The 19,140-nt window shown below is 43.1% G+C and overlaps 4 protein-coding genes across 14 annotated transcripts in view; 2 read left to right on the plus strand and 2 right to left on the minus strand.

Annotated features, from left to right (window-relative positions):
• The window catches only part of LOC135897550 (girdin-like), a 57,554-nt gene extending 49,813 nt beyond the window's left edge, over positions 1-7,741 (plus strand). For all 4 annotated transcript variants that reach the window (XM_065426203.1, XM_065426204.1, XM_065426205.1 and 1 more), the window contains exon 31: positions 395-7,741. In XM_065426203.1, the coding sequence (XP_065282275.1) occupies positions 395-778 (384 nt within the window). In that variant the 3' untranslated portion in view covers positions 779-7,741. The remainder of the gene's footprint in view (positions 1-394) is intronic.
• LOC135897552 (2-oxoadipate dehydrogenase complex component E1) overlaps positions 1-8,913 on the minus strand; it is an 85,352-nt gene extending 76,439 nt beyond the window's left edge. For all 3 annotated transcript variants that reach the window (XM_065426209.2, XM_065426208.1, XM_070521758.1), the window contains exon 1: positions 8,644-8,913. The gene's annotated coding sequence lies outside the window, so the exon portion shown is untranslated. The remainder of the gene's footprint in view (positions 1-8,643) is intronic.
• A 190-nt stretch (positions 8,914-9,103) lies between these two features.
• Mocs2B (Molybdenum cofactor synthesis 2B) lies at positions 9,104-14,627 on the plus strand. Its single transcript, XM_065426210.2, has 9 exons — positions 9,104-9,284; positions 9,351-9,482; positions 10,050-10,130; positions 10,422-10,530; positions 10,613-10,678; positions 11,325-11,483; positions 11,561-11,658; positions 12,048-12,107; positions 14,451-14,627. Exons 1-9 carry the CDS (start codon positions 9,240-9,242, stop codon positions 14,556-14,558), a joined length of 858 nt encoding a protein of 285 aa, XP_065282282.1. The 5' UTR covers positions 9,104-9,239; the 3' UTR covers positions 14,559-14,627.
• Positions 14,587-19,140, minus strand: part of LOC135897549 (HEAT repeat-containing protein 5B) — a 96,756-nt gene continuing 92,202 nt past the window's right edge. For all 6 annotated transcript variants that reach the window (XM_065426198.1, XM_065426202.1, XM_065426201.1 and 3 more), the window contains 3 exons: positions 18,475-18,620; positions 17,299-17,500; positions 14,587-15,446 (listed from right to left, as the gene is read on the minus strand). In XM_065426198.1, the coding sequence (XP_065282270.1) occupies positions 17,324-17,500; positions 18,475-18,620 (323 nt within the window). In that variant the 3' untranslated portion in view covers positions 14,587-15,446; positions 17,299-17,323. The remainder of the gene's footprint in view (positions 15,447-17,298; positions 17,501-18,474; positions 18,621-19,140) is intronic.

The following is a 19,140-nucleotide window of genomic DNA, read 5'->3' on the forward strand; positions in this document are numbered from 1 at the left end:
CATAACATTGAACGAGGTGATGGAGAGTATTTCTCCTTGAAGCGTTCCAAGACGATCTGGATGCTCTTGTGCTCAAGGCTGGGAGCTTGGATACCCGTTAATAAAGGTTGCCGAACAAGGTGGTTTTCCTTGCAAGGTGACAGTTTGGGCTAGTTGGTTTGGTTGTGTAGACTGTGGCCAGCAACAAACATGAAAAATAGTACAAATACGCGTGCAGGTTAGCGCTCATGTTTGTCCCCCTTTTCATGTTCTGTGCTACCCAGTCTACAGTTTCCTTGTATCAAAATGCGTTCCTTACACATTGGTACATGCAGGACACGTACATGGAACAATGTAAATCTTTTTAAGCGCTTTCATGCAAAACGCCCTTTTTTTTTTTATTGCCATGCTGCAGCAACAATCCAGCCCACTGCCATTGCCAGCCCCACATGTCACCGTTGAAAACCACACCACGGTGAACCTGGTGACTCACGTCAACGCATCGGAGCCCGCTGCCACTTCCCCGGCCTCCACATCACAGCCGCACATATCTACACCACATGGTTTCTCGCGCACCCCTGCCCTGCGGCACTCCATGTACTCACGGCTGCGTGGGAGTGGCGTCGGCAATTCGCCTGGCCTTCGAGCCCCTCTCAGGCTCTGCACGTCACAGGAGAAACTGCTTCTAGATGACAACACAGATTTCGACGCCTCGCAGAGCTCAACTGACCACGCCAATCAGCCGGGCAGCCGGGAGAAACGAGCAAACGCCGTTTGGTACGAGTATGGTTGTGTCTGAAGGTGACCTAGCTGGGCACTTGTGGCTGTGTTTATTCTTCCTGCTACTTTAATAATTGCCGCTGAAGCCATTTTTTTGTTTAGAGCAGCTTCTATCATCACTATTTGCACAACTGTGTGCTGTGTAAATCAGTGCCAGCTGCAGTGTTGATGCTGAACGCGCACAAGTGAACGGCTGAAATTTTGGAATCTGCTTGCACTCGGTACTTATTTGGAAGTCTGAAAAGCCGGTGGTTTATACTTGAAGTAGGCTATCATGTTGAGCCTTGCAGCTGCAAGAAAACTCCCGAGTGAAATAATCATTTAATACTATGAGAGTAATGTCCACCCCTTTGGTACAGCATCCATAAAGGAGTCACAGACTTTGGGCTCAAGCGATTTCACCTCTGCTAACAGGCGGTCGGTGAAGTACTAGTGAAAAATTGCATAACAGGTTTGCTCACCACAACAAAGCATTATTAAACATATATGGTGGAAACTTCGGAAAAGTTTGTACATAGCTGAATTAAGGTGTAACAGAAAACAGAGTACACACCCAGCTACTTAAAAAAAGAATGAAATGAAGCAACTTGAAGTTTTTTGTTTGTACTGGTTTAAGAGAGTTTCCACCCTGCGCCAAAGCATCAACCATGCAGTTTGCTTCTTGTATCCAGATCCGCCAGCTTCTCTGACCGCCGTTTAGGAGTGAGTAATTTCTGCACCCTTGTTCTGTGCGCACATTTATTTCACAGACAAAAACAAGGGACACATCTTATTTCAATTTTTCGAGGCGTGGCGATAAATATCTTTTGCTAGACCGCAAGCAAGACGTTATTCACCGTATCGTGCAACCCAGATGCCCAATCACGTAATATCGTAAGCCTTTGTGCGCCACGTATGCCCTGCCAAATTGTGGCAGCAGCCGCATGCCTATTGTGGTTGCCGTAATTTGTATAATGCGCAACTTTTCTGGCTGATTTACCTGCAGAACTTTGCAACAGACGTGGCGTTTCACTGTAGATGAAGTGTAGTATCACATTTATATGCGTTATCTGCCCTGCTCATCCAGAACGATTAAGAAGTGCATCTAATCTGCGGTGGCGCCCGACAACAATTGCACAATTTGCAGGAACAGAACGGTAGCACTGTTTGTCGTTGTTGGGACAGAATGCAGCGCCTGATTATCACCGTTTGTTCATACCATGTGGCTGCTTTGCTGTTTTCTCAGCATTTTCAAGTGAGAACTGTCGCACAGTCAGTGTCTAAAGCTCAAGATCAAAACGCCACGGCACCGTGTGCTTCTGAATCAAAATACGTGTAGGTGCGTGAAATGACAACGTGCTCTGTGGTACAATCTTGTGCCTAAGCAGTTTGTTTCGTTTTTAATGCAAGAACTGACGTTTGCTCTTTTATTCGCCGCCATTTTTTGCATGGCACAGTGAGCTCGTCCGTGATCACAAAAGGGCAGAACGAGAGATTTTAAATTCACGAAATGTGCGACGCACCAGTCAAAGATTAGCTTTTTGATACCACTGGTAACAGCCATGCACAAGGCAGAACAGAATGTGTGCTGTTTGTATTGAAATTGTGTAGCATCCTAGGCTGTTACTTTAAAGATTCCATATAGTGCTGTACAAGTTTGGGAACGTATATGTGCACGTGGACTTGGGAAGCAAAAGCTAGGAAGTGTTGCAACTAGTGAAGCCCAGTGCCTAGAATGAAGTGGCTTGTGGCTTCTCCAGTGGATAAAAAAAAGGAAAGTTAGTGGCACATGATAGTTTCAGGAAACATTGAAGCAGGGCCTGGCCGCTGGCAATATCCTTAATTTCAAGGTCACAATTTATTCTGGAAAAGTTGCATTCATTACGGTTCCTAAGACATTGAACAATTCATTTATGTGTGACATACTGTGTGTATTTCGTCAGTCGGCTCATTCTACTGCACATCTTATGTGTTCATTGCTATGTTGTGTAAGCTCTTGATTTAGACAGTAGGTAAGCGAGACACTGGAGCAGCCTTTTGGTGCCTTGGTTTCTGGGTTGTTGCCAAACTTCGTCAAAAGCCATCTGTTCTGTTGACCACTGAAGTGTCCGGTGTTTCGAGCTAAGAGTGAGATGATTTGAATGAATGGCCTAATCTTATGGTTAAGATTAAATGCCATTTATCAGGTTCATGTAGGTTTTCGTCCTGGCTCCTTGGCTTTGTGAACTAATGGCAAGGTGCAATTTATGCTCATGCAAACCCTTCTTTTGTTGAGCCGTTTGACTATGTGCAAGGTTATGCCCTTCCTCTGATTAGCTGAGGGGAGGAATTTTTTTTTTTAAAGTATGCAAGCATGCCGGTAAAGAAAAGTGCAAGGTTGGTTTGTAATGTGCACTAAACCATATCATGACAACAGTCCCTCCCCCCCCCCTCTCCTGTGCCTTCACTTGTGTGTTTGTTGAAGTGTATATGTGTTTCTTAGCTGAACCTACTTATTTATTTTTTTCATGCATTTTAAGTTTGCACCACCATTTTGCACTTTCAAGGAACAATGTGTTCAGGCATGCATTGTGTTCATTTCACACTTATGAGTCGGCCCTGTGTTGGGAAAGCCACATTACTTTGCCACAACGAAAATTAGCTTACTTTGATGTGCGCTGTGAGAGTGTTGTTGTGCAGGATAACAGAGGATTCAAAGTTGAGGTGAGGCTTTTATTGCTGTATATTCTTTGTTGCTTGCTATGTAACAAGTTAAGATGGCGCACAACATGTCATAAAAGCATGTTATCTGCTGCTCATATCAGCTGACTTTGATGTGGCTACAAACTTTTATTTTGCTAACTATCTTATGGAGTCGGACCTCGATATAACAAACCTCGACTTAATGAAACTCGCTATGTTACAAAACATTTTCGTTTCCCAATCTTAGTTCCATTGAAAACTACACATCTATTTTTTTGCAATTTAACAAAGTATTTCCGTGACACTGTTTTGACTTAACAATGTTTTTGGCCATTCAAGGCATGTAGTTGGAGCCTCTATGGCTAGTAAATCTCGCAGAAAACTATAAAAATGTTGGCTGAGGCTGAAGTCATCGCTTGCACGCATCTTTCTGCATGAAAAGCTCGAACAGCAAAAATACTGTTGTGCGAACAGGATAATTGGGATCCTAAAAGCATGCATGCAGTGGCGCAGTTATACAGGAAACACTGCTGTGCCATGTTGGGTTGGTAAAGAATTTGAGGAGACCGTGAGGCACGCAAGCAGCACTAAGTAACAGTAGCCAATCTCGAAGGCCATGTGAAGGCAGCTATGAGCTGTAGCCAATCTCGAAGGTCGTGCTTTTGTATGTTAAAAGCACCAGAAGCAATTTTTAGAGCCATAAGCTTGTATTGTCAGCCATGCTTCGCTCCAGCAATGGTTCCTTCAGCATGGGGGGGGGGGAGGAAGGTGAGCATGTGGAACATGATTAAGCACGTGCTAACGTGCGCTAGAAGATGGGGTGGCAGGGGCGGGTGAGCTTGCGAGCGACCTTTTCTAGCCTGGCCATGTCATGTGGCTGTGCATGGCAGTGCACACGGCTAAGTGCATACACGGGCCTCGCACCATATCTTGGAAGCTAATCTGTGGTGTAAGGGCTAAGGGTGAGCCGAGATGGCTGGTGCCTTGACGCGCATTATGTTCCTGCATGCCTAGTGTTGGAGGCCATGTAATCTCAAGTTTGCAAGACGTGGTGAAGCGAGAGGCGGCACAAAGCATTTGCTCCCTGTTAGCGGCACTTTTCATCACGCGAAAATTGTGACAGCAAGCGTTCGTTGTGATAAAGTGATATCTGTTCATGTTTGTTTGTGTGTGTGGTGACACCATGCTTGTTAATTTAATTAGTAAGCAAGCTTTTACTGCAATTTGTATGGCCGGTAAATCCATGAACCATAGTTCGTGTAGGTGTCTAATGCTTTGGTATTGCTATCGTGCTTCACCTTTTGGACGAAACAGTGACTTTTCTTTTGTATCTCAGAGGGGACAAATCTCTGTATGAATGACAGCTATGGGCACTAAGCGCATTTAACAATGGTGTCCAAAATTTACATCGGTGTGCGCGATGCAACAATTGCACATCTTGCATATCGATGCATTGCTCTTGGTACAATCTGCACTCCATTTGCCCGTGCTCGTAATCACGCACTCATGGCACGACCTTTCTGTGATTTGTTTATAAGTGCTCACTGACAAGATGCTACCTACCAGAAATGTTCTGGGAACCTATGAAATTATTTTTACTGCTGAAACTTTAAAACCTAGACTTAATGAAATTCACAGTCTAACAAAAGTTCTTTGCTGTAAGTTCGGCTTCGTTATATCGAGGTCTGACTCTGTATAACACGTTGAGACGGTATTTACGACTTCTTGTTGCACATCTGCTGCCAATATAGTTAATATTCTAAACTGTTGTGACAAAGCTATGCCCAGTGTGGTTGCACAATCTGTCCAGTTGGTTTTAACAAACAGGCCTGGTCTGTATGCAATTGACAGGAGTGTGTCCATGAGTGACAGGGGTTCTGAGAAACAAGATTTTTCTCTGCGCTGTTGCACCTGCCTTCCTCTTAGTACTTGTCTAGCACAGCACCTACAAGAATTTACAGAAATGAAAGTGTTCATGTGAGCCCAACATTTCAGTGGCACTCTTCTCAATCTTTGCTATTATAGGGTGGTGGCTCAGGCAAGTGAGTGATTTAAGATCTATGTACAGTGCACAAAAACACGCACACAAACAGTACTGTGTATGTGTGCCTTTCTTTGTGTCTCGCATTTGCTATGATGACAGCTCAGCACCAACTCCCATAGAGTCCTGCATGACTGATGGCTGAGTGGAAGCCCCAGAAATATCTGGTGTCCAAACTGCACAAAGCAGCTTCTGGCTCTTGCATCTGAGGTAAACCTAATGCAGGTAGCTTCAAACGTGCAGAAAGTTTGTAACAGTGAAACAAGCCAGGGAATGGCATTGTGTTTTTTATAAGTTGTTTCGGACTTAGTAACAGCATGGTGTAGCTTTCCAAGTACAACAGCTCCATGCGGCCTCGGATTGCAGCAGTGTGGTGCTGCCCTAGCGTTGACGTGGTGGACCTTTAGAAGTCAGACTTTTGACATCCATGGCTGCAACTGCTTGCCGTTTACAAGCAAAACGTCTTGTTCACAAGCTTCAATGCACTGTGAAGGCAGAGTTCTTGTCACTGCATAAACTTTGCAGCATCAAAGGCACAGCTTTTCAAAAGCAATCCTCAAAACTTGCCGACATCAATGTGTCAATGCAGCGATATGCACCGGTATATGCTGGTAATGCCCCAGGCACTGCTGGTGACGAAACATCTGGTGTGCTTGTTTTGGACACTACCTGTAGAGACATCACTTCCTGATGCAAAGTGTGGCTGGGAAATCCAAAATACCTAAGCTGGTTAGGGGTTCTTTGATATCTTTTGCGAAGTGGTGTAGGTGCTGCTGTACTGTAGCATTCTTGTGATGTGGCTGCAATTCATGGAACTTTTAAGGCAGGATTTGTTGACGTTAAAATACAAACTTTATTCAAATCAACCCCTAGTGAAAGTGCAGTATATCAGGCTGACGCTGCTGTGTCATGCTTTTGCTCTTGCTATTTTTAGAGATGCAGCGATACGCACAGATGATGTTGCCCGCCCCTTTTCCCTTGTCCGAGGGTCTGCCAATTGTTGCTATATTAATAAGATATAATAATTGTGGCTATTGCTATGTGTTAATGTTATGCAGTTAGGAGATACTACATTCAGAAAGTCAAGTATGTGTAGTAGCGTGCATGTTGTAAGCTTGTCACTGCTTTGTGAACAAAGGTCTGCACTGCATTTATCGAAACTGCCCACAGCTTCCTCCAGGTTGTGCCTGTATGTGTGTTATGAGGCAGTAAGCATACCAGTCAGCCTGTAGTGAGTGTCCGTAGAACAAATGTAATTTATTATAGGAAATGCACAGTGCTACAAGTTAAGACCAGTTGCCTACTTGTGCCTGCTGTTTAGCTTAGTAAGTGTACTTGCACCCCCCTCGGGTTGTCCGCGCTTTTTAGTCTACAGCAACTCTATGCAATAATCTTTTGGTTAGTGCTTGCTTTCCTTGAATGGCAGACTTAATTTTTTGTGCTGGTGGAAACGCATGGTCTTTTTGCTGAATGCTGACAGCTTTGGGTCCTTCGATGGGACTATTTTCCAATTAATCCAATTTGATTTCACAGGGTAATCACATGAACAGACAGTGTTAGGGTTTTTGTGGTGTTGCAGGTTCGAAGCATTTGGAAGCACCATTTCGTGGTGGCTTCTCCTGACCTCTTAAAGTGCTCCTAAAGAGGTAATATATCACTGCCATAAGTTGCAAGTCTTGAATAGGGAAGGGCTTCTTCAACTTCAATAGATGCGAGTGACTCCGAAGAGTAAGGAGTTTTTTTTCTTTCTTATAGCTTAGAAGTGCTGTTTTCAGTGGTGTGCCTCAGTTTTTCTGATTCCTTGCTGTGATGCTGGCTAAAGCCTTGTGCTTAATATGCTTAATACATATATAGAAGCAAAGAAATTTACTGCTCTGATTTGAGCATTGTGCCTGTGTAGTCCATCAGGTTGACCTGTCAAACATTTCTTGTGATGCAGATTATAATGCGTGTCTGCCTGAACGTTTCATTCTCAAGGCTGCAGTCTGCTTCAGCTTTTGACCAAATCATGTTATTTATGACAGCTTCACATTATACATTTGTTTTTTGCATTTATTTTAGATTTTATATGTAAATAGATGTACAGCTCATTGTCGTTAGTTTTGTTGGTTGTCACGTTTTCTGCTTTTCAGAAGCCTGTGTGAGAATTAAGTTGTTGAGCTCAGAAAGAGAACTTCGTTGCCTTGTAGGTGTTGCCTGAAGATTTTTTTAAAATGTATTTTCATGCTTTGGGTCTTCTGAGAGGAATGAACAGCAAATAAAAGTCTTCTGTGGTCTGAACAGTGTTCTGTTTAATGTCATGGCACTCATTGTGAAAGAAGTTCTCAGTGAAATGACTGCATTCGTAAAAGAAAAAGAGTAATATAAGTAAAGCAAGTGTTCACACACGCACACACACACACACACCCCAAGACCATAACAAACAGCTGTCAGGATTACCGTTCACATGCAGCTTAATTATGTAATTCACAGTCCATTACCAATGACAAAAGTTACGGTGTTTGTTGGAAACAAGGATGCCGATGTCTGGTCCAGTTGAAGACAAAGTTTGCCATATAGCTAAAGATCAATGTTACCTGTTATTTAACCTGGATCAGTGCAGAGAACACATTTCACCAACGACTTGCCAGATCAAATTTTTTTTTCTCGTGGATGATGCTCATCAAACTCGGCTGAGCTTTGCAAAAAGAATAGAAAGTTGAGCGAGTTTGAGTGGATTCATATACACGAATCCACTCCAACTGAGAGAGGTGACAGGACAGTTCATGTCCTGTCAGTTCACGCCTGCTTTGTCCTTGTCCTGTCGCACTACCTAAAACAGCCATAATTCCTCCGAGCTTCTACATCTCGGTGTTTGTAGAAGTTTGAGAAAATTCGTCATAGCGGGACCTCCACTCGGCGATTGAAGGAGCAGGAAGGCATGGAATTAATGTAGCACAGAAATTTCACAAAGGCACCGTACAGATTTACAGTACTATCGATCGCACGCAACACCTTATGGGCTGTACAGTGAAACCTCGTTATAACGAAGTCCTGCAGCTTCTCTGGAAAGTCCCCGCAAACTGTTTTCACGAAGGCGCACTTATTTTGCGCTGCAGGTTAAAACGAAAAACGAAAGCTCCCGCACGCGAGCTTCGGCAGCCTCCGCGACAAGGACTAGCCAAGAAAATGCATCACTGTACCTTTTTTTTCGGCTCGGCACCTTGCTGCGGTGGTTTGTACTACGGACGAAGTTCGCCAGCCTGCGCTCTATCCCTATGAAATCTTCGGTGGCTCTGTCTGTGCATGTTCAGAGGTTGGATTCAGCAAACATTGGTGCGGGTGGCAGCGACGGAGGGAAATCGGAAAGACTGTAGAACACGTTAGAATGCCATACGGCCTGTCAGACACCCTTCAGGCGGTCGCAACACCGGACTTAACATTTGGACTTCGTAACGCCCACTTTGACATGCTTTGACGTTGCCGCCTCATGACGTCACGAACTCGACCAAAGCGCACGTTGTGTCGGCAGAAAAAAAAAGAAAAAGCTGAACTATTTAGACATCTCCAATTTCAAGACCCTTTAAACCAACTTTCCGGTAAAATTAAATAGCGTTTTTGTTAAAATTGAAAATAAATAGTGCGAGAAATGATGCCGAAGTCATTCCGAGCCTAGTCAAAGCAATCTAATCCAGCTTGATTGTTTACAAGCGAATCCACACGTGTGTTTTGACGCGTTCGTTAGTCGTGGTATGGTCCATAGTCGTGGGTAATCGATACGCTGTCATAAGCAAACATCATGGTGGAAGCCTGTTTAAAGCAGTGTACGAAAGTGTTTTCAGCCGTAAGTACTTCGTACATACCGTACGATGTGAGCGTTACCCACTGCGTCCTGCCTTTTTTTTTCTAGCTCCTAGAGGCCGGAGTTTTGCATTCGTTTCGCTTCGAGTACGACACTCCTTGTGTAGAAGCGTCAACGGAATGCTCCGCTTCTCTGGGATCGGCATTAGACGAGCTGATTCGTCGCTTTCAGGAGTACAGGGTATGTCGAATGACGTTTCAAACAAACACTCGCAGATCCAACGCCGTTTTGGAATGACGCGAAGCTTATTTGAGTTTTGCCTGTTACTGCGATGTATGATGGGATAGTGAAGGAGATCGAACAAATTAAGTTTCGTGACTTAAGTTAATGGTAGTTCGTTTCACGTGTGTGTCACAACACTGGCAGTTAAAAAAAAAAAGAAAGCTCCCGCATGTCATCACACTGGATGCTGTGTACGTTAAGGACTCGAGAACAGTTTCTCAAGTCGCTTCCGCGTGTGATAGGGGCCGACTGGCGTGAGGGAGTGCCTCTAAGTGCACTCTTGTTGTATCGTTTTATGGCAATCACATAGGAAAGTGCCTAGGCTAACTTCAAAGCTCACACGTCGTCAGAGCACATATACGCACTGAACAAAGAAGATACAGAACCATGGTCTCACTTTGAGAATATATCATTGCAAAAAGAAATACAACCAAAGGTTTACTCATGCAGATTGCTTGAGTGTTGAAAGAAAAAAAAATATGCACGCACACGAGGTCTTCTGTCTGCATCTTTCCTTCTGAACAGGACAGTCTGCCATTCAACACCCAACAGCCCACCCCAAAAGTTGATCCCAAGATTGTTCAAATCCAGGTTGACCGGAAAGTGGTAAGTGACTAATGGCACGCACGACTGGTGCATACCATAGAACTCTGACAGTGCCAGGAAAGTTGTGCAAGAAGGCTTTAAAGCTATATGAAGAGGTTAAGTAAATATAGTTGCATAAATACGGCTTTGACAACACCACTGGAGCATTTTTATGCATGTAGTAAAGCCTGGCGGCTGTCTTTAGTGACCTTTTTGGAGTTGTCGAAGCACTTTCAAAAAACCAGTCAAATATGCCATAAGTGACAAGGATAGCAGTTGGAATAAAATAAATTACTTCTTTGTTGGCTGCAGATCAACGATAGGATTGAAGCATTTATAACCAGAAAACGGAAGGAAGTTGATGAATGGAATGTCCAGGAGTTCTGCTGCTCAAAAGCAGGCGACGTTGACGGTGATGCAGGTGCAGTGACATTTCTCAGTTTTTAGTCAATATTCACTTTGGCAGCTTTGCACCATGGTGCAATCATACTTTTATTTTTCAGAACAAAGTTGTGCCCGGGTTGATTCTGTCTTTGTGCCCAGGTCTGGTGGAAGCAGCCATGTAAAAGGTTGGGCTACTCTTATTAAAGCGAGGGATATGTTGGTAGATCTTTCATAAGTCCATCTGCATTCCTTCAGTAGAAGGAAGCTGACTTATTAGCGGAGGAAATTAACTTGAATTGCAGTTTTAATTGCATGATTAAGGTGCACCATTGATGTCAGTTTTACATTGCTTATCTCGCAGCATTTTTGGACATTGGGACCCTATTTGTGCAGCAACGTCTTGTGGGCCTATATTCTGGTTTGCTCACTGCTGGTATATTCCATGTTTGACTTTATTTCTGCTGCTCCAATTAGGCGCCACACTATATGTTGTAGAAGTGAAAGTATTCTTAAAAGTGTTTAACCAGGGATATTGGCCCAAGTTGAGTTTTCATATATTTTTTGAAGCATTGCTGCTACCTGTTCACTAGTAAACTGACTGCTCTGAACTAGTACCCCACTCTATGCTGTCATGACGAGTTGGTGTGAGAAATTCAAAATGGTGACAACGCCTTTCTCTACTTTGGTGTTGCTTTTTGACATGCCAAACCACCACTTTCAGAAATGTAGTGCACCCAATTTGTTTTCCCATCTTTATCTAGCATCAGTTTAAATGCGGCCTTTATTGCACAAGCTCCTAGAACAGCAGATACGAATATTTCCCGATTCCAGTTTCCAGGGTTGTGAACCAGTGGGGTCCGATGACTAAGCTCATGAGGCCTACAACTAGCCACACGCAATGCCCCGTTAAACAAGAGCATTCGGCCACTATACCAGAAGGAATCGAAGAAAGGTTGCGTAACATGGAGTCCCACTTGAAGCTGAAATCTGGTAGGTCTTTTCCCTATTGGGTATGTTTGCTCGATTTCTAACACAACCCTAATTGTAAACTGTGTTTTGTTTCACAGGGTGTGCCGTGCCCCACGATGTCTATGCTCGGCTCAAACAGCTGGAGGACAGAATCTTGTACCTTGAAGGAATATCGCCAGACTACTTCAGTACGACGGTAAGGCTACGCTAGCGAAGTGGTTGGCATCATGCATATTATGTCATGTGGAACCTGATAGCAAGTGGCATTGGTAAACAAGGCCTCGTTTAATGGTATCAGAATCCTCAGTGCACTAAGCTAACTTTGGACATCAAACATGGTGACAAATGTAGGACGATTTGCAAAATATATTTGGAGTAGCTGAAAAGACAAGTTCGAAAGTCTAGAGCTGTCATAATTGTCTGCAGGTTGCAATAAAGAGATATGTTTGCAACTGTTTTGTGTATTTGTTGAACTCTTAGTTACCTGCCAGTCTATTCTTCATTGACATACCTTTAGCTATTGTTCTGTGAATGTTTTTATTTAAGTGAGCCAACTTGCTTTCATTTGTATATGATGTTTTGCAGACTCATATGGCGCCTTCTGCTCAAGCTAGTCAGTCCAGTGACGCTTCAAGACAGTATGAGGTGAGTCCACATGCATTCAAAGCTTAGTTTGTTTCATATTCACAGTGAATGCAGATTCAGTATCGCCAAGCACTAGTGCTCCAACAGATTACATGCAGCATGCAAATTTTTCTGTGTGGGCGTTGTTCAAATTGAATCTTGGCTTTTCTGCTATAAGTTAGTTTTGAGATGTTTTGTTAACTTCAGTGTTACGGGTGAACTTTTCAGAGCTCGTTGCATTAACTTTTTCCGTACCGTGCCCATTGTGTATTGTTAGCCCGCTAACGATGGTTTGAAACGCCACTTTTCAGACATTCCGCGCTGCTCACGGAGACACTATGCCATTGGACGTGAATGAGGAGAACTATATTCTTATTTTCTGTGCAGTTTGCTTTATTTTCCCGCCAGGTGATTTTTGAACGCGCTTTGAAGTTTCGCAATCGTCAAAGTAGCAAGCAAGAATGGCCGCCTGTTGTCAAATGTTCGAAACACCGTTTTCGTGACCTTCAGCCCCGCGCATGCATACAATTCGCCATCGGACGTGGAGAACTATATTTTTCTTTCCCAGGCAGTTCTAGTTTTTTTTCAAGAAGCGGTAATTTTTGAACGCGCTCCGAAGTTTAACAATCGTCAAATTACGAAGCGAAAATGACTGCCTCTGGGAGTGGCGTGCGCACTTCGAAAGATAGCGCATCTCCTAATTCCGCTGTGTCTGTGGCTCATTTTATTGATGGCTCTAGCAGTAGCTAGTCTGAGGATGCTGCCTTTTCGTCGGACTTGGACTCTGAGAGCGACGCCGGCGAAACCAGCCTGGAACATTGGCGGCTACCGTTGGTGTGCAAGCACACCAACGGTAGTGCTTGCAGTTGAATTTTTGTAGTGGAATACCTGTTCAGTGAAAAATTTAGATTTTTTTGCAGATAGGGCCTATTAGGTGGCAATATATTTTGTATATCTCATAACTTTTGTTACATATTTTTCTTAGTAGATACAAGCATGTCTTTACAAACATTGATCAATGTTATCCCACAATCTTGATTCTGGCAATTTATATATTTTTTTTATGACATATATCTCGGCAATGTAGCTTTTATTCATGATAAGAGCAGTCATTCTGCTTTTTCGTTATGTATTGCATAAAATATTCAGTGCAGTAGTTCCTTCAGAAAAAAGGATCTGGCGTAACCTACAAAGAAAACCTATTTTCCCCATGGTATGGAAAGAGTTAAGGAGCATCAAACATTGTGCCAGTCAGGAGCTTTTTTATGGTTGCTTTCAAGTGCACTTGAAGCCTGTGTTGCTGCTTTCACACATTACACTTGAAATTCCCGGAACACATTAAAAGTTTTTGTTAGCATGCTCAAACTTGGTGCACTATAAATAGCCACAGCCAAGATTTGTTAAATGCTTCTTCTGTTTAAAGTGCAGTAAAAGGTTAATTGTGCTACCAGAGGTGTCTTTTCAACAAGCATTGAAATGGAGAATACAGCAGTCATGTGCTTTGATTATGCTTGAAATTCCTTCAAAGAACATTGCCAACACCTCGAGTGGCAGGAGTCCAAAACTAATAGTTACTACAGTAAAACCTTGTTTACTCGACACTCGGACTATTCGGACTCATCCTTTTGTTCATGCAGGGGTATGCATTATTTATAGCAATGAAACTCTCCTTAATTCAGACAACTGTTGGAGCTTGGCGATCGCCGAAGCACAGAAAATGATCGATGCAAAAGAGTGAAAATGGCGTTAGCGTCCATCGAAACGAAGCAGCGAAGTCCGCATTGCCATAGTTATCATTGGAAATCACATGTGAATGACAACAACACCAGAAAGTTTCATGCTTAGTTATGCCTCTAAAGCCTTTATTCTTGCGTTTACCACTGCGTCGGCCGCGGTTTCGTCCACAGCGGTTGTGGCAGTCGGTACTTTCATTTTGATAGGCTTTAGAGGATGACGGAAACCAGCTGCATTGTGATGTATGGTGACCAGCTCACTGGCGAAAGAAATAATTGGAATGTGTGGGTTGTATAAAAAGTCCGTCTTGGATGAAGACGCGCACCGCGGCTGCGCTGTGAAGGAAATTGCGAGGGCAAATCAGCCACGAGATGACTGCTTTTGTACAGAATAGAGACAGGATTGGCTCATTCATTCAGTAAATGAAAGCGTGTTGACGTAGTAGGCATTTGTTTATTGTTTTCTTGATACCCTCGATAATTAGACATTCGGCTAATTTGGGCATCTTTTTCGGTCCCACGAAATCTGAATTAACAAAGAAAGCTTTACTATATATTCTTTAGGCTATAATCATGTATGTGCGATTAACATGCCAGAATTTAATTCTTTCTTTGTTTTCCTTGCAAACAGGATTGGAGCATGTCCCAGATTGAAAGCAGGATCAATCTCCTCCAGAGCCGCCTGAGAGAGAAGGCAGAAGCAGCATCGGAGCCATCCACTTCATCTATGGCACTGTGATTCAATGCAGCGAAGACAGGAAACATCATTCTGTACAGTTTTGCGACATTGTATTTATTCTATTTTCTATACATCTTTCATAACAATTAGCCACAGAGAATGTATAACAGAGATATGCTAGGAGGCCCTTTTGGAGCGCCAGTGTACCTACGTAACAGCCTACATTAGTTGCAAATAAATCCAAATACGTTTACCACAATAAAATATGTGCAACAGACAGAACATCTATGGTTTGGTTTCTTTTAGGGACTGGCTCTAAGACATAACTAAAAGGGGAAGTATATTTTGGGTAAAAGTGGCACACATTTACGATATATTCTAGAATTAACATTTGCAATATAGGTACCTATAGGGATCTAAACACAGTAAAGCTGCATTATGTATATAAGTTACGTGAAACTAACTAGTATAATGCTAAGCAGCAAAAACGTGTTGTACACACCACACGTTACAGGAGGCAGTGTTGAAAAAAAAAAACACGAGGGTGTTTTTTAGGTCATGAGACATCGACAATGAAAAGGGGCTGAAAGGTTAGAAAAATGTCATCACAAAAGTGTAGAAATTTCACAAATGTGTCCGACCAGCAGACCGATGTATGTTAATTATATAGACGTCATTCTAGGTATTATAATATAGTAGTTGCAAATGTGAAGGATGTACACCAGGAACAAACAAGACGATTGTGGTCATCTTCAAAAGCCTAGACAAGTTTTCTCTTAGGAATTAAAATTGTGTGCTTTGCAAAGGTCTTGCTTGGGTGCCACTGGAATTCTCCAATGGTACTGCTGCCATTTGGGACTAGCCACAAATAACACAGCTCTTGGTTGTTGGCACTGCTATTGCTCTAGCACAAGATAGTTTGCCTCTGCTTGCACCAATGATGTGCACCTGAAATGAAACAATGCTTGATCAATTGAAGTACTATACATGTTATGGTTCTTATGTCATAGTTTACTGCCCAGAAAATTACGTGTTCACCACATTGAAAGACATGTTACATACAAAACAGATATTCAAAACACCTATGTTTAATAACTGAACACAGTTGCCCCTGAAATAACTGATACTGCAAATGACTCGGCAATTCTTGCAAGCATAATCTGAACATTTCTATGGAGGGATACATGTGAACTTTATTAACGACAATTTACCTTTATAAGCAGCAAACTCGCAACAGTGAAGACTGACAAGCAGCACATCCCCAGATTGTACTGGCTTATTCAGTGACTTTGCTGTTGCCCATTTCACCTGCTTCAGGAACTTGTCTTGTATAAACATTCTCAAAGCAAGTAGCTCTCTTGCGTCCTTTCACCACCAGAAGATGAAAACTTCCAACAAGAAGTCCAGAGGCCGACAAGCATAACTTTTTCGCGAACAGAATTTATTCTACGTAAATACTGGACCAACAAGCATAAAGTTGTAAAACGAGCTCAAATTCATAAACTATCAAAAAAATTTGGAGAGTTGGCATGAAGGTATGAATGCAGCTTGAATGAAATATATACAGTTATCAATACGTATATCAACATGAAACGTGACGTCTATGTCAGCGATACATCTGTGGCTTTATGTAGCACTGAACGACAGTTCCTGCACTGGATGATTGGATAATGATGCAAACTTGAATATTGTGTGCAAGCCTATGTGCACACCTGGCCACCTTCACCTATAGATACGATCCTGTCTGCTCTCAATAAACTAGTTGCAAGTGACGCTCTTTCTTGTGCTAAAGCTTTTTTCCTCCCTTAGTTGCGTCTTCAGGGAATAAGATGAACCAACTAGCCCAGCAACAAGTATTACGTTATAGGTGAAGCATAAGGAGTGCTCAGTAAACCAGACGCCCATTTTTATTGCAGGCTTTGATATCCTGTGCTTGCAATAATTACTCTGAAAGTATGTTGTAAAGAACACACATGCAGATGATAGTTCTTGAATAGTTGCTGGCATAATATGCTTCTATGTCTTTGATGTGTGCTAAGCAAATTCATTCAGTTGTAACTTCACTGACATGGTCTTTGTAATTACTGTCCGTGCAAAGGCATTCTACTAACGCCTGCATTCTGCTGTGCTGAAGCTAGGCTAGCTAAAGCCTAGCAAGCAATGCCCCCTGAAGTTTATCCAAGTTCCCACGTATTCACAAAATATGGCACAAAGGCTCACTTAATAGAAAAGAAAGGGGACGCAAGAGCAGCCAGTATTATGTCAGCAACTTGCCAACAAACAAAACTCTGTTATCGCACTTGAAGAAGGGGTACCGATGGGCCCAATTTTTGTAAATCATAACCATATGAAACCAAGGCAAGCGTAGTGTAAGGCACTTGCTTTTTTAAAATTGTAATGTAGAAATGATAAGATAAAAAGAAGTGAGAAAGTGGACAAAAGAAAACTTGCAGCAGGTGAACCACGTGAAATCCACGTCTTTGCTTTATGCATGCGGCGTTCAGACCAATTGTTCTACTATAGCGCTGTTTTCCTGTCCACTTTTTTGGGTATTATGCGTGTACTAGATCTAGGCCTGTAACTGTTAGCCAGAACCACAACTCACGGCCATGGTGACGGATGTAGAACATCCTTTCTACAGCAGGCATTGCGTAGTACATGAACTTTGGAGAACGCGACTGACCAATAAACCCTGATTTATCATTTCTACATTTCAATTAAAAAAAAAGAAAGGAAGTAATATGCCCTACGCCTTCCCTGGTTTTGACTGTCTGTTGGCTTCATACGATTATTATCGCACCTGTCATGCGCAGTGTTGGCATGTCTCAGCCAGTGAAGTTGCTGAAGTCTGTTTTCAGCTTGATGCTGGGAGCGCTTTGGTTGTTTGGGATTGTCTTCGGCGTCTCCGGTCTTTCACCCTCGGGACCTCTGCTGCCAGACCGCACTGCACTCTCAATCTTGGACTTCAATTGGGGCAACCGGCCAATGACTGCACGAAACTCCTGCAAGAACCGTGGTGGTTGACTTGTACGCAGTGCCGGGTGTTTATACAAGGATGCAACAAAGTCACAAGCAGCTAATAAAATGTGCTAGTTGTCCGGGCAACAGCACTGATTTCCTAGAAATTACTCAGTGTTCACAAAAGAATGCACAAACAGCAATAATACTATATGCTTCCTTTCGCTGAAACAGCAATGTAGACATGACACTGAGAAATGCATATAAACAATAAAGGGAATTTACATTTAATTTAACCTAGACACACCTATCATGACTTTACATCTTTTTTTGTCTCATTTCTCATGTTTACAATGCCTTTACAAACTGTCGCTAGTGCAGAGGTTCGCGCTTGCTCCCCACACACTGTAAAGGGGCATGCATTAGAACATCTGCATAACTTCTGCAAGTGATTGAACTAGGCTCTGAATGAAGAGTCGCCAATAACCCGAGCACGAGAGTTGCGCCACAGCGATAGCAGCGCCCAAAGCGTTGTGTGCATCTTCTTCACTACACAACAAATAAATAAAAGCAGCAATGCAATTCTACATCAACAGCGATGTTTATAGTGCCACCCAGTGTATGGTTTCCACAAAAAAGCAGAATTTTCAAGCAGCCTGCAAATGAGCAGACCAAGTGTACCAGTTGCATCATACTGCAAATAAAATTCTAGCATGCGTGCTCAGGCTTCATAGAAATCCAACCCTTTCAGAGATGCCACACTGCACAAAATTTCGGGGGCCAACAGCCAACACAGGGTTAAATGTGTATGAAAGGACACGGGTGTAAAGAGGTGCAGGAATACTTGTTTTTGGCCCAGATGGTTCGTTGCAGTAATTGAGGTCGTAGCGCTGAATTGAAAACGGACAAGACGATAGGAGGTGCGCTATGAATCAGTAGTGCACGCCCTGTCATCTTTTTTGCTTGTGACAATTCAGCACTGTGACTTCAATTACTGGAAAGATGTGCCACTTTGTACCTGCGGATACTGGGGCCCAACTCGAGTGAGCCGGCCGAGAGCTGCCTGGTGAAGCTTCCTTCTGGCGGTTGAGGCAGCTGGGTGAGTCACAGGGTCCAGCAGCAAATTCACTAGCACGGGCACATACAGCAGCATCATGTGGGCCTCTGCAAGTCAGAAAGGAGAGCCGATCTATAATTAGAAACAGTGTGGTTCAAAAACACCTACAAAGGGGCAAACTTCCCATGCAAACCACACGAGAATGCAATGAATGACGTTCCCCCCCAAAAAAGCGATGATGTAAATTGTACCAAGGAAACCAACAGCCCCAGAAGCCAAAGAGAGCATGAGATAAATAAGGGCAAATAATGCGTGTTCGGTTGTAAACAGCTTTTGCCTTCCTGGTTTATGTTGGGACTGAACACAAAGAAAGGCAAACGCGACCTGTCTCCTAAGCTACTGAACTCATAAATTCCAAACGGTGCATGGTTAAACACGTGACACCTTTCATCAAGTGCAACACTGGTGTTGTGTACCGCATTCCATTGGCCTGTGGTAAAGTCTATATAGGCCAGACAGGTAGGTGTGTTAATAAGCGCTTGCAAGAACATAACCTATCCTTAAGCAGGGACCAGGGAAGCAATTTGGCAGTTCATTACTGCGGCTGCAATAAATGCAGAAAAAGTG

This window comes from Dermacentor albipictus, chromosome 7 (assembly GCF_038994185.2).
Source record: "Dermacentor albipictus isolate Rhodes 1998 colony chromosome 7, USDA_Dalb.pri_finalv2, whole genome shotgun sequence".
NCBI classification, from domain to species: domain Eukaryota; kingdom Metazoa; phylum Arthropoda; class Arachnida; order Ixodida; family Ixodidae; genus Dermacentor; species Dermacentor albipictus.